Here is a 14,283-nt window from a genome sequence, read left to right on the forward strand (position 1 = left end):
AATAACCCAATAAAAAAGATAAAAATAATAAATGATGCGAGAAATGTGATATGTTAATGATATGAAGAGAGATATAGAGACAATAAAATGTTGAATGAGTGTGTATAGTTTAAAAATGTCCAAATATAAACTTTTAACTTGCACTATTAGATTAAATTCTTAAACAGGTTAAGAAGCACAGTAGAATATGAGAAAAAGTATTTCTCTTCTTAACCTAGATAATATCACAATTCAAACCTCCAATCTAAAATAATATATTGCACCAATTAAGTTACTCACTTAATTAAACTTATAAATCAAAGTTGACTCTCTTATGTTACTAATTTCATCAATAATGAGATTTTGCATTACTACAAAATAGAATGTCCTAACAACATCTTTTGTTTATTTGTAACTTTTGATTAAACTGTTTATATATGTGACCACTAGTTTAATTTTTCTTCTTCATATACTATGTAACAATATATACTTAAACCATTGGAAATCAATTAATCCTAATTCATAATTGATTCCAGCAGAAGCTGATTCCAAGTATCTGGAACCCCGGCCACACACCAATGTGTACAATCCATGCCATGGAAGCCATTATGAGAGCTAGGATGACCATCTTTTCTCAATTCCGAAAGAGCTGTAATATTGAGAAGATGAACATGATTTGTTATTTCCTCCAAAACACTTTCCAATACATATGATGCTTTCGGTAATCCACGAGTTGACGATGATCCAGTTATCGGTGTCGTCTCTTTCGCACAATTCGTTACTCCCGGCTCATTCCATTCTTCCCCGCTAATTTTTATATCCACAAATAAAAAAAATTAAACAACATTTCAAATCAATGAAAAATGTATTGAGAAAATTTCTGAAACTCACTGGTAATGCATAGGAGAAATTCCTTGGAAAAAAACTTTGGTTTTGGTTGTATCAACGTCTGTATCAACCCATTTAGCCCAAGTTGTTAAGCCAGTTCTAAAAGCTTCCATTCTATCCATATCTTTAACTGTTTTATCACCTATTTGAATATAATCCCATCTGTAATAAAAGTTCAAAATCGCTGCATTAACGTAGTCTCTATATTAGGTTTAAGACTTTTTTTAGAAATCTTACGGTTGTTTGGGTCCACTACGGTACCACCAAAGCCAGGTGTTGAAAACCAAAACATCCATTTCTTTCCATATGCTTCCACCTTTAAGAGAATCAAGTTTCAATACTCTGCCGATTTCTTCCACTTCGATGTCGACCAAATATGTCGTACGATAGATAATAATTGAAACTCCATACTCCTGCAGAAATATTGGAAAAGTACTTGAATTTATCATAAAAAAGTACTTTTTTTTTTGCAACAATGATTTGTGGTGGAATCTATGAGTAACCTGGAATGTGTGGTTTGTGATGGGTTCAGCACCCACTTGTGTTACAGTTGTGTTAGGTAGACTTGAGTGAAGCATACATATAAATGATTGCCACTGGTTCAGACTCACTGAATCTCCTATATACATTATTTGTTTTCCCTTGAACTTTTCCAAGAAACTTTTTCCATTAAAGCTGCAAAGATCACATGAAGGATATTATTATGGAACAAAGTGTGAGAGATTGAATGAGTGGAATTCTCTTATTGCATGATGATGTTACAAGGTATGTTATAGAAGAAATATTCCTCATGTTATTCTAATAGAATACTAGCACACAATATATAGAAAGTTAGTTCCTGATGTGTTTGATGATATTCACTTTTGTTAGTGTATCACTTGCTATTTTCACATCATCCAAATATACAAGAAGAATAGTGAAAGATGATGGAGTATGTTGAGTTAGAAATGAAGTAAGCATTTCATGCTATCCCAATGTTTCTTCTCATAATTTATTAGTGATATGAGAGTCAATGGTCTGAGTAAGAGACCGATTCCCTGTATCAAAAGTTTTTCTGATATGATTGTGATAAATAAAATAGGATGAACAATGAAAACTATAAATCACAAGAGTAATGTTCAACAAAGGATTCAAATTGTAACAAAATTATTATATAGGAAACCAAAGAAAGAAATTTAGAAGAAAATACAATAATACAACTCACGGGTTGAAATTGTGAAAGATCTAAACTCTTTTTCCTTTACCAAGAATGATGCCATTTTTTATTGTTATAACTTTGAAGCCATCACATGTTGTATTTTGCTAATTATTTACACAAATCCAACGCCAAAAACAAAAACAGAAAAGTTATCACATGTGAGAGGTGCAAACCCACGTGGATTTTGGATGATTACAACTAATTGAAATTGTAATTTAGTACTAATTGATAACAATAAAATCACTATTGTACTCTTGAAGATGAAAGACTCGTTAACTATTACATTTAAAGAATATTGTCGATAATATTAAAAAATTCTGATGGTTTTAGATACCAGTCCACTAAAAAATTGTAAAACAAGACTTATATTGTTTAATTTATAATTTCAAAACAAAAAATTACTACATAAATCATTTAGAAAATAACATTTTTTTAAAATTTTAGTGTATCTGATTATGTTTTCAAACAATAATAATAATAATTTAAAATATTAAAATTTAATTATGACATCAAAAAAGTTGAATAGTCAGAATGCAAACAAATAATTTTTGACTTATATATAAAAAATAATTTTTATGACTAAAAAAAATTATATATATATATATATAAACTACAATATAATATTATTAACTTTTTAATCTTAAATACATAGAATATTATAAACTAGAGTAAATTTGACCCAAAAAAAGATTGACGTTAAATATTTTCTATCATAAAACTACATTTGATATTAAATATTAATAAAAATAAAATATGATAAATAAAAATTAAGTAATTATCATTTTTTATTTATATAAATAGTCAAAATTATACCGAAATAACAGACAAACGAACAATGTATCATTATTCTTTTAAATGACAAGATCAATTATCTTAAAAATTACTTGTTTATAATTTAAAAATAGTATATCTATTCAATAAGATGATAGAGTTTAAAAAGTAAATTCTATTTCTCAATATATCCTAAAGTCGTATCAAACACGACAACACTTATTCTGATAAGACTACAAACCTAAAATCACATGTTATTAAGCTGTGTTTACACATACACGCACCATCCATTAAAATGCAGAAAATCACAATGAATCTCATAACTCATTCAATAACAAACACACACATTGAAAAGAAGATATAAAGTTTAATAAATTGGTACCTGGGTAGGTCACAGTTAGTTGGTTGCCATCTATATTTGAGATACTGTGTATCAGTTCTGCCATATTTCAAGCAATCAAATTCCAAACGAATATGAGGACATTTTGAAGAATCATAAAGAGGGTAAGATTCATCGTAAACCCAACTTCCTTCATATAAATTGCATCTCTCTCCATTTCTTTCTTCCAAACAGATGCATGGATTAAGACACATCATCATACAAATGGTTATTGCAATCCAACCATAAACCTTCATTTCAAAACCCATCTCTCTCTCTCTCAATTTTTGATTTGTGTGTTATATATTTTGTCCGGTATATATATAATAAATTTGGATCTGTCTCTTTATTACGCATTAATATAAATGGAAAAAGAGTATTATATTTTATGTAAATTAATGTAATATATGTAATAAGTCCATTAAGCCAATTTATTTAATAGTTGTTGAGGTATAGATTGCAGAATTTATGCCATTGATTAATTCAACAAGTTTTTTCTTTAATAACATAAATAAGATAATATTATAAAACCATAAATTGGATACATGTATGAGAATATATATAAAAAAAATTGTATAATTGAAAGGTTAGAAATACTCTTTTTTTTTATATATATATTCCCTTGTTGCTTAGAATAAGAGATAATATAGGATAAATGTATCATATTTTGTCTCAATCTCGTTTTTAGTAAGATATTAGAATATCATCAATTAATCCTAAAACTTATGTTATGATATATTTCTAGTTAAAATTTCAACATTAGGTTTGAGTTGGGTTAGAAGTCAACATCATAAGAATATAAATTATTGATTTATATTAGAAAATAGAACTTAAATTTAAGAAATCAAATTTAATATAATAAAAAAATAAACCTAAAATAAATTTGAGATTAAATTAAAAATAAAAAGTTAATTGTAAAGATTAAAATATTAAAATATAAAATTATTATTAAAATTTCAAAAATATTAATATTAAATATTTCAATAAAAAATAATCTATAATTTTCTCGTAATGATAGTTTTGTTATCTATGTATAATATATAACATATTTGTATATGACATGTCTAACATATATAATAATTATTTCTTTACTCATGTTTTTCAATAAAAAATAAAATTATTTATTTAATAGTGTCAAGAAATTTTTAAAAAATATTAAAATTAATTTTCCAAAAATATGGAACTTTTTAATGATTTTTTTGTATTGTTTACCTAGAAATCATCAACTAAGTTATGATATAATCCAAGTTGTGTAGCCCAAACCTATAGTTAATCAGAAATTAAGATATGTTACTTAGTATATAAGTTAGTTGTATATAAATAAATATATTTTGTAATTTAGTTTATACAATCATAATTCAATAATATCAATCCTTATTTTCATTCTCTCTCTCTCTCTCCCTCTCTCTTCTAGCTAAAAGTGTCTCACGCACTAAAATTGGTATCTAGAGCTTCGATTAGATTCTTGATCATGTTTTCAAGAATCACACGTCGGTGATCGTGTTTCTAAGATCATGGGTTGTTAATAATTGTTGCAAAGATGAATGGTACTAATGACATTCTGAATTCTTTTTTAATTCTTGATGGAAAACTTACAACTGATGCTCAGAGAGTCACGAACAAGGATGCGAAGAAGAAAGACCAAGGCCGCATATTGCATTAAATCGACGGTAGATTCGGCGAACTTCGACAAGATCTCTCATGTTGAATCAACGAAAGAGACATGGGATAATCTTGTCAAGTACTATGAAGGAGGTGATAAAGTCAAAGTCATCAAATTGCAGACTTTGTTCAAGATTCGATACAAGCACTATAGGCTCAGATATGGAAGAAACATTGTGGTTCCAACAAGTTCAAGGGCAAATGAGACAAGACTCGTAGCAAGAAGTCTTGGTCGAACCCTCAAAAGCATAAGATCGATGATAAGGCTTATGAATCCTTGAAAGAGGAGAAGGAAACTCCTATCAGAAAGATAAAGAGAAAAAAGGTGTGTGGTGGTAAAACTATGAAAAGTTGGGTCACTTGGCCAAGAATTGTTGGTACAAAAAAGACAAGGGAGCGATAAAAGGCAAAGAGGAATGAGCGAACCTTGCACGTCAGAATTCAGATGATTATGAAGATATGGTGGTTATGGCTGCAATTGTAGATGACCACGTCGACTCCAAGATCTGGTTCCTCGACTCGGGTTTCTTGAATCACATGACTGGTCAAAAAATGCAGTTAGCAGATTTCAAAACGTCGAAGAAGAGAAAGGTCAAACTTACTGATAATAACTCGTCGCAAGCAGAAGGTACTGGCGACATGGTTATTCAAAGGAGAAATGGAGGAAAAACTAAGATCAAAGATATATTATATGTACATGGAATGAAATGCAATCTGCTAAGTGTTGAACAACTGGTCGAAAAAGGTTTCTCAGAGATTATGAAAGATGAAGCCTTGGAACTGTTCGACACTCAAAATAATTTGGTCTTAAAATCTCCTTTGTCAAAGAATAAGACATTCAAGACCATGATCAGTTTGGCTAAAGTACAATGCCTAAAAACTGTTGTCGACCACAAGCACAGTTGGTTGTGGTATTTGAGGGTTGGACATTTGAACTTTCGATCACTCAATCAATTGATTACTCAAGATATGTTAATTGATATACCAAGTCTCGAGATGCCCGACAAACTTTGTGAAGGTTACTTAGTCGGAAAGCAAACCAGAAAGTCTTTCATTTTGACCATGCCATTGAGATTGTCTTGTATACTAGAAGTAATACATTCATATGTTTGTGGCCTGTTTGAGGATCATACCATTGGTGGAAACATGTATTTTATCTCATTTGTCGATAAGTATAGTTGAAAGATTTGGATCTATGTGATCAAGAGAAAGGACAAAGTATTTGCAATCTTTAAGGGATTCAAAATACATGTTAAAAATCATAGTGAAAAGAAGATCAAGATTCTACAAACAGATGGATATGGTGAATATATATCTAAGATGTTTAAAGAAATATGTGCAGAACATGGTATTGATCATGGGGTAACTGCTCTTTACACGCTTCAACATAATGGAATAGCAAAAAGAAGAAATAGGGCCATATTAGACATGGCGAGATGCATGCTGAAGCAGAAGAATTTTTCAAAATCCTTATGGGATGAAGTTGTTTCCACTTTTGTTTATATTATGAACATGTGCCATACCAAGAAGCTGAAGAACAAGGTCTCTAAAGAAGTGTGGAGTGGAAAACGACCATTAGTGAGTCATCTGAATGTGTTTGTCTCTATTTTTTTCAAACATGTTCCTGATGCGAGAAGAATGAATCTTGATGACAAGAGTGAATCTATGATTTTGGTAGGATATCACAAAACTGAAGCATGCAGGCTATTTAATCTAATCAATGAGAAGATCGTGACGAGTCAAGATATTGTTATTGATGAAAATTATACCTGGGATTGGAATTATGGTGATCCAAATAACAAGCAATTGATGAGTTGAGTTGTGGCATCGACGAAGAAACTGATGAAGTCGAAGTCAAAGAAATTGATGATATTCTAGTCGAAGTAGTTGCTGACATTCTCGATATAGACGAAGTCGAAGAGGGTATGTCTAGCACAAGCCAGAGATCTCAAAGAACTAGAGTTTGTCCAACAAGACTTTAAGACTACGAAGTGACTGGTGATGATGAAGTCATACTAGATGATGAATTAGTTCATTTTTATTTACTTGCAAGTGTTAAAACAATCAACTATAGCGAGGCTTTAAATGATATGAAGTGGAATTCTTCTACGATCGAAGAGTTACAAGCAATCGAAAGAAATAACACATGGGAGTTATTCAAATTTCTGACACATACAAAAGCTATCAAAGTGAAGTGCGTGTTCAAGATGAAGCACAATGTTGATGGGTCGACAGCAAGATATAAGGAGATATTGGTAGCTCAAGGATTTCTTCGGAGAGCAGGACTCGACTACTCTGAAGTATATGAACATGTCGCAAGATTGGAGACTGTCATATTGGTTTTAGCCTTGGTATGCAAGCAAGGTTGGTCGATATTTAACTTAGATGTGAAATCAACATTTTTGAATGGTCCCTTAGACGAAGAGTCTATGCCACACAACCTCCTGGTTTTGTGATACACGGGGAAGCAAGGAAAGTGTATAAGTTGCACGAAGCCCTCTATGGTCTCAAGCATGCACCTAAATCATGGAACAAGAAGATCGACTCATACTTGGTCGAATTGGGATTTATGAAATGAAAATTTGAGTATCGTGTCTATGTTCAGGTTGTGTCACAAGATCTAATAATCATCTACTTATATGTCAACGACTTGTTAGTAATTGGAAATATCTTAAAGAACTTGTCAAAGTTCAAAGAGATGATGATGAGGGAATTTGAAATCTCGGATCTGGGAAACTTATCTTATTTCCTAGGCATGACATTTTAAATGTCGAAGTAATGTATGGTGCTTCATCAAAGAAAGTATGTCAAAGAGATACTCAAGAGATTCAGGATGGACAATTTGACTTCTGCATCTTTGTCTGTCAAACCAAATTTGAAGTTGGAGGAGCATGGAAAGGAACACAAAGTCGATACAACTTTTTTCAAAAAAATTGTCGGATCTCTGAGATATGTGTGCAATAGTTTACCTGATATAGGTTTCTCAGTTGGATTAGTGAGCAAATACCTGAATGAACCAAAGGTGTCACACATGAAGGCTGTAAGAAGAATCCTAAGATACTTAAAAGGATCGATAAACTATGAAATTCTATTTCAACGAGACTCTGAAAGGAAAGAAGCTAGTGTTACTTTCTATTTAGATGCTTATTGGTATGGATATAAGGAAGATCTAAGAAGCACAACTGGCTATTTCTTTCAAGTATTTGGTGCCCCATTCTCGTGGTGTTCGAGAAAGAAACTTGTGATGGAATTGTCATCATGAGAGGCTGAATATATAGCAGGATCCTATGTTGCATGCCGAATAATCTAGATCAGATCAGTGCTGGAAGAGATTGAGATCAAAGTAAAGAAACCTATGGTGCTACAGAACGACAACAAGTCAGCCATAAATCTTGCTAAGAATTGAGTTTTTCATGGAAAGAGTGAGTACATCGAAGCTAGATTTCACTTCTTAAGGGAGAATGTAAATTTAGGTGAACTTGAAGTAAGACATTGCTTAAGTGAAGCAGAGTTGGTCGACATTTTCACCAAAGGATTAAAGATCGACAGATTCCTGAATTTGAGAAAGAAATTAGGAATAGTTCATATCGACTATGATTAGCGTATGTTCGACAACTTGGATTATATATGGTATATTGTGATATAATCCAAGTTGTGTAACTAAAGCTCAAAGTTAATTAGGGTTTAGAATTTGTTACTTACTATACAAGTTAGTTGTATATAAATAGATATATTTTGTAATTCAGTTTGTACAATCATAGTTCAACAATATCAATCCTTATTTTCACCCCCCCTCTCTCTCTCTCTCGTCACTAAAAGTGTCTCATTCACTAACAATTATAATTGTTGGAAGGGGGAGCATGGTGACCAGGATTTGAACTATCATTGAAAGTTGAGTTGGGAAAACTTTACTCTATGCACCTACCATTACCCTTATACCCAACATTTATCAAAATATTCCGATTACATCATTTTTATTTATTATTAAATTTTTTCAAAATTAAGTTTTTTTATCCTTACATTAGTTTACCAAATAACTTGAAATCAAGTACTCCGGTAAGAATATATGCTCACATGATAACTTGTTTATAAATTTTTCGGTAGTTTTCAAATTGTTCACCGAATAATTTAATTAAAGAGTTTCAGTGGTTTTCAAATTGTTAACTAGATAACTTAATTAAAGTATTCCGGTAACTCTTAAATTTCTCATCGAATAACTTAATTAAAGTAATTTGGTGATTTATTTATTTTCAAAATTTTAGACTTTAGACAATTGTTTAAAACGTGGCTAAAATTGGTGTAATTTGTAAAAAAACGAGGGTTGAGTTATATAATTGTAGAAGGTTTTTGGCCATGTTGTTCATTTTAGGCCAATGTTTTATAATGTTGTCTAAACTCATTTTGTTTTATACTCCTTGGATGACTTAATTAATGTTTTTATGTTTTAATTTTTTACTTTAGACCACAGACTTCTTGTGTTGCATAAATTCATTTTGTTTTAGACAACTTATTAAAAATTATCTGAAATATAATTCTTTTAATTATTTTCTCCAAATATAAATTATTTACTTAAAGGTATTTTAGTCAAATTAAATAAATTATAGGAATAAGAGAATATATATATATATATATATATATATATATATATATATATATATATATATATATATATATATATATATATATATATATATATATATATATATATATATATATATATATATATATATATATATATATATATATATATATATATATATATATATATATTGAAATTCTGGTATCAGATATGATATGTCGAAGGTAATGTCACGACACTAATATCTGAGTGAAACAAGCAGGATAAAGATAAAGAATAGTAATGCAAGAGACACAAGCAATTGTTAACCCAGTTCGGTCCAACTCACCTACATCTGGGGGCTACCAAGCCAGGAAGGAAATCCACTAAAATAGAATTAGTTCAAAGACTCTCCGTACACTTCAACAAGTTATAGTCTTTCTCACCTAATCTCTAAGGGTACTTCTTCTCCCCCTAAATCTGTGCAACACAAACATCTCCTTTAATAATAACAGCACCTATAACCACAACACCTGTAACAGTCAGAATATCATTCTGACATCTGCTTCAACATCACCTGTGCACCATATCAGACATCCCCTTTGACATCTGTAAACAGAACAACATTCTGTCTTACATCAAACACATCTTCTTCAATAGTTGTTCATCTGTTCAGCTACACCAGCACATACATCTCCACATTAGCTCCGCATATTTAACTGCTTCCACATCAACACTTCTCCCCCTTTTTAGTCAAAATTGACCAAAGGTGACCAATTGGACAAAATAAATGTCAATTAGCCTGGCAGAGAAAGTCACGACAGATGTTATAACACTAAAAATGTTAAAACATAATTGTTAGGAGATACAACCCATCATTATACACAGTTGTGATAGCTGAGATAATGAGAAATCCATGGAACTCATTAAGAGCCCAAATATTACAAAAAGGCATTAGTAAGGACTGCGACAAATTACATACATTTTAACAGAAAAAAACAAATTCTTCAGCATCCAAAGTAGTCAAAACAGCAGGGGGATCAGTCTTCACCACAGCACACATAACAGCCAAACCAACACAGTCTTCAAAACAGGGAGAACCATTTCCACTGAGGAGGTAACATCTTCTTCTTATAACCACCTTGTAAACCTCCATGTTATTTTTGTCAGACATATCCTCTGGGATATTAACCACAAACCCCTTTGATTGCTATAGATTCTCATGAATACAAATTCTCAATTTCCCTCTTAAACACTCAAATTGATTGGCATTCAAAGCTTTTGTGAATATGTCAGCTAATTGCTTTTCAGTAGTAACATGCTCCAATGTTATGATCTTCTCTTTCACAAGTTCTTTAATGAAGTGATGACGAATATCAATGTGCTTTGTCCTGTTGTGCTGAATAGGATTTTTGGAAATATTTATAGCACTCAGGTTGTCACAATATAATGTCATGACTTCTTGTGTGACATTGTATTCAGACAACATTTATTCATCCAGACCAGTTGAGAACAACTACTCCCGGCTGCTATGTATTCAGCTTCAGTAGTGGATAGAGATACACAGTTCTGTTTCTTGCTAAACCATGATATCAGATTGCTCCCCAAGAAGAAACATCCTCCTGATGTGCTCTTCCTATCATCAGCACTTCTAGCCCAGTCAACATCACAGTAACCAGTCAGCATAGATCCAGATCCATGAGTATATAACATCCCATAGTCACTGGTGCCATTGACATATTTCAGTATTCTCTTCACTTGGTTTATGTGACTGACTTTTGGTTCAGCTTGATATCTAGCACAAACACCAACAACAAATGCAATGTCAGGTCTGCTTGCTGTGAGATATAGCAGACTACCTATCATGCTTCTGTATAGACTTTGATCTACACTGACACCATTTTCATATTTGGAGATTTTCACATGTGTAGGAGCAGGTGTCCTTTTATGGCTTGCATTCTCCATGCCAAACTTTTTAACAATGTTCTTGGCATACTTGCTTTGAGATAGAAAGATAAAGTCTTCCATCTGCTTGACTTGTAGCCCAAGAAAGTAGGTCAGTTCTCCAACTAGGCTCATCTCAAACTCAGACTGCATTTGTCTAACAAAATGTTCCACCATCTGATCTGACATCCCACCAAACACAATGTCATCTACATATATTTGTGCCACCATGAGCTTCCCTCCTTCATTCTTCACAAATAGAGTTTTGTCAATACCTCATTTCCTGTATCCATTGTTAGTGAGGAACACTGTGAGTCTCTCATACCAAGCCCTGGGAGCTTGCTTCAACCCATAGAGGGCTTTCTTCAATCTGTATACATGTTGTGGAAGATTTGGATCTGTGAATCCTTTAGGCTGTTCAACATATACTTCCTCATTTAAGTAGCCATTCAAGAAGGCACTTTTTACATCCATTTGGAACAGTTTGAATTTCAGAATACATGCCACTCCAAGCAATAATCTAATGGACTCAAGGCGAGCTACAGGAGCAAATGTTTCATCAAAGTCCACTCCTTCAACTTGATTATATCCTTATGCTACTAATCTTTCTTTATTTTTAGTAACAACCCCTTATTCATCAAATTTATTCTTATATACCCACTTTGTACCTATGACATTTACTCCTTCAGGTCTAGGGACCAGTTCCCATACTTCATTCCTCTTGAATTGACCTAACTCCTCCTGCATGGCACTGATCCATAACTCATCAGTCAAGGCTTCCTTGACATTCCTAGGTTCAATCTTTGACATAAAGCATCCATGTGAGATCACTTCCCTTGCTCTAGTAGTGACCCCTTTATTTGGATCTCTTATAATGAGATCTTTGGGATGATCCTTCTGAATTCTGATAGAGGGTTCCTTGTTGATTTTTTCATCTTCAGGTTCAACTTGGGGAGGTTCACTTTCCTTATTTTTGTCTGAGAAGTCAGCTGGGGAATCATTCAGAGATGTCTCGACATCGTCTGTGACATTAGTCTGTTGGTCATCAACCACAACATTAATAGATTCCATCAATACATTAGTTCTGGAATTAAAGACTATGTAAGCTCTGCTGCTTGTTGAATAGCCCATAAATATTCCCTCATCACTTTTGGGATCCATTTTCCTTCTTTGTTCACGATCAGCCAAGATATAGCATTTACTACCAAATACATGGAAGTATTTAAATGTAGGTCTTCTTCCTTTCCAGACTTCATATAGGGTTGTAGGAGTCCATTTCTTCAATGTCACTCTGTTGTGAACATAACAGGCTGTGTTCATGGCTTCAGCCCAAAAATGGTAGGGCAATTTCTTAGCATGAATCATAGCTCTGGCTGATTCTTGAAGAGTTCTATTTTTTCTTTCCACTACACCATTTTGCTGGGGAGTAATGGGAGATGGGAACTCATGATGAATTCCTTCTGAAGAACAAAATTTAGCAAATTTTCTATTCTCAAATTCCTTCCCATGATCACTTCTAATTTTGATAACAGGACTTTCCTTTTCTCTTTGTAGTTTTAGACAAAGCTCCTTGAAGACTTCAAAAACATCAGATTTTTCTCTTATAAAATTGATCCAGGTGTATCTGGAGAAATCATCCACCACCACATATGCATACTTCTTCCCACCAAGGCTTTCTACTTGCATGGGTCCCATCAAATCCATATGGAGGAGTTCCAAGACTTTGGTAGTGGTGTCATGTCTGAGCTTCTGGTGTGACATCCTTGTCTGTTTTCCAATCTGACATTCTCCATAGATTTTTCCTTCATCAATCTTCAAGTTGGAAATTCCTCTAACTGCTTCAACAGATATAATCCTCTTCATACCTTTAAGATGCAGATGGCACAATCTTTGATGCCATATCTTCACTTTTTCCTCTTTGGTCAAGGTACACATTGAAGAGTAACAAGTTTCTTGAGAACTCCACATGTAGCAGTTGTCTTTAGACCTAAATCCTTTCATGATTACTTCATTTTCCTTGTTAGTAATCATACATTCATTTATAGTGAAGTTTACATTTAGACCTTGATCACACTGTTGACTGATGCTTATTAGATTAGCAGTTAATCCCTTAACAAGTAGGACATTGTCAAGGTCTGGAACTCCAGAGCAATCCATCTTACCAATTCCCTTGATTCACTCTTTTCTCCATCACCAAAGGTAACATAACTTGTGGCATGGGGATGAAGGTCAGTTAGCAGGTTTTTGTTTCCAATCATGTGTCTGGAACAACCACTGTCAAAATACCAATCTTCTTTGGCAGAAACTCTGAAGGAAGTGTGAGCTATTAGACTTGTAACATTTGTCTTAGGAACCCATTGCTTCTTGTTGACAAGCCTGTGATGTTTGGGTCTTGGTTGATATTGAGTCTGATGATGAACATGTCTAGGATAACCATACAGCTTATAGCAGAAGGGCTTCAGGTGGCCAAATTTTCCACAGTAATGGCATCTCCATCTTTGATGTTTCCCTTTCTGCTGTCTTCCTTTCTGATGTTGTGACATATGATGTGACATCTCAGGTTTGCTTTTAATATGGATGCACTTAGGTTTGGATTTTGGTTTGCAACCAGTGTAACTGCACTCAGCCTTAGATCATTGAATCCAATGCCAGATTTGTCTCATGTTATATGACCAGTCAGAAGAATCTTGTCTAAGATGTCAGATCCATTGTTAAGCATTCTTACATACTTGGTCATCTCATCTAGTTTGGAATTCAAGAGTACAGCTTCAGTCTTCAACTTGGAGATGGTTTCCATATATTCTCCCTTTTCATTCTCCAACTGAGCTATCACTTTCTTCTGACTTTTAACTTGTCTGCACACTTCTGCACTTTTGTGGCACAACTCTTTGTAGGTAATGGCCA

The 14,283-nt window shown here is 32.9% G+C and overlaps 2 protein-coding genes across 3 annotated transcripts; one reads left to right on the plus strand and one right to left on the minus strand.

Moving 5' to 3' along the window:
- Positions 1-283: 283 nt before the first annotated feature.
- LOC127085757 (protein trichome birefringence-like 38) lies at positions 284-3,556 on the minus strand. 2 transcript variants are annotated; one of them, XM_051026280.1, is made up of 5 exons: positions 3,219-3,543; positions 1,371-1,542; positions 1,105-1,280; positions 871-1,029; positions 284-786 (listed from the first exon to the last, which is right to left on the minus strand). In XM_051026280.1, the coding sequence occupies exons 1-5, from the start codon at positions 3,482-3,484 to the stop codon at positions 495-497; spliced, it is 1,065 nt and encodes a 354-aa protein (XP_050882237.1). In that variant the 5' UTR covers positions 3,485-3,543; the 3' UTR covers positions 284-494. The 2 variants fall into 2 exon arrangements, with proteins under 2 accessions (XP_050882237.1, XP_050882236.1); XM_051026279.1 differs by having other exon boundaries at positions 1,105-1,542; positions 3,219-3,556.
- A 4,154-nt stretch (positions 3,557-7,710) lies between these two features.
- Positions 7,711-8,139, plus strand: LOC127081609 (secreted RxLR effector protein 161). Its single transcript, XM_051021853.1, has one exon. The coding sequence runs from the start codon at positions 7,711-7,713 to the stop codon at positions 8,137-8,139; it is 429 nt and encodes a 142-aa protein (XP_050877810.1).
- The last annotated feature ends 6,144 nt before the right edge of the window (positions 8,140-14,283 follow it).

This window comes from Lathyrus oleraceus, chromosome 5, assembly GCF_024323335.1.
Source record: "Lathyrus oleraceus cultivar Zhongwan6 chromosome 5, CAAS_Psat_ZW6_1.0, whole genome shotgun sequence".
NCBI classification, from domain to species: Eukaryota; Viridiplantae; Streptophyta; class Magnoliopsida; order Fabales; family Fabaceae; genus Lathyrus; species Lathyrus oleraceus.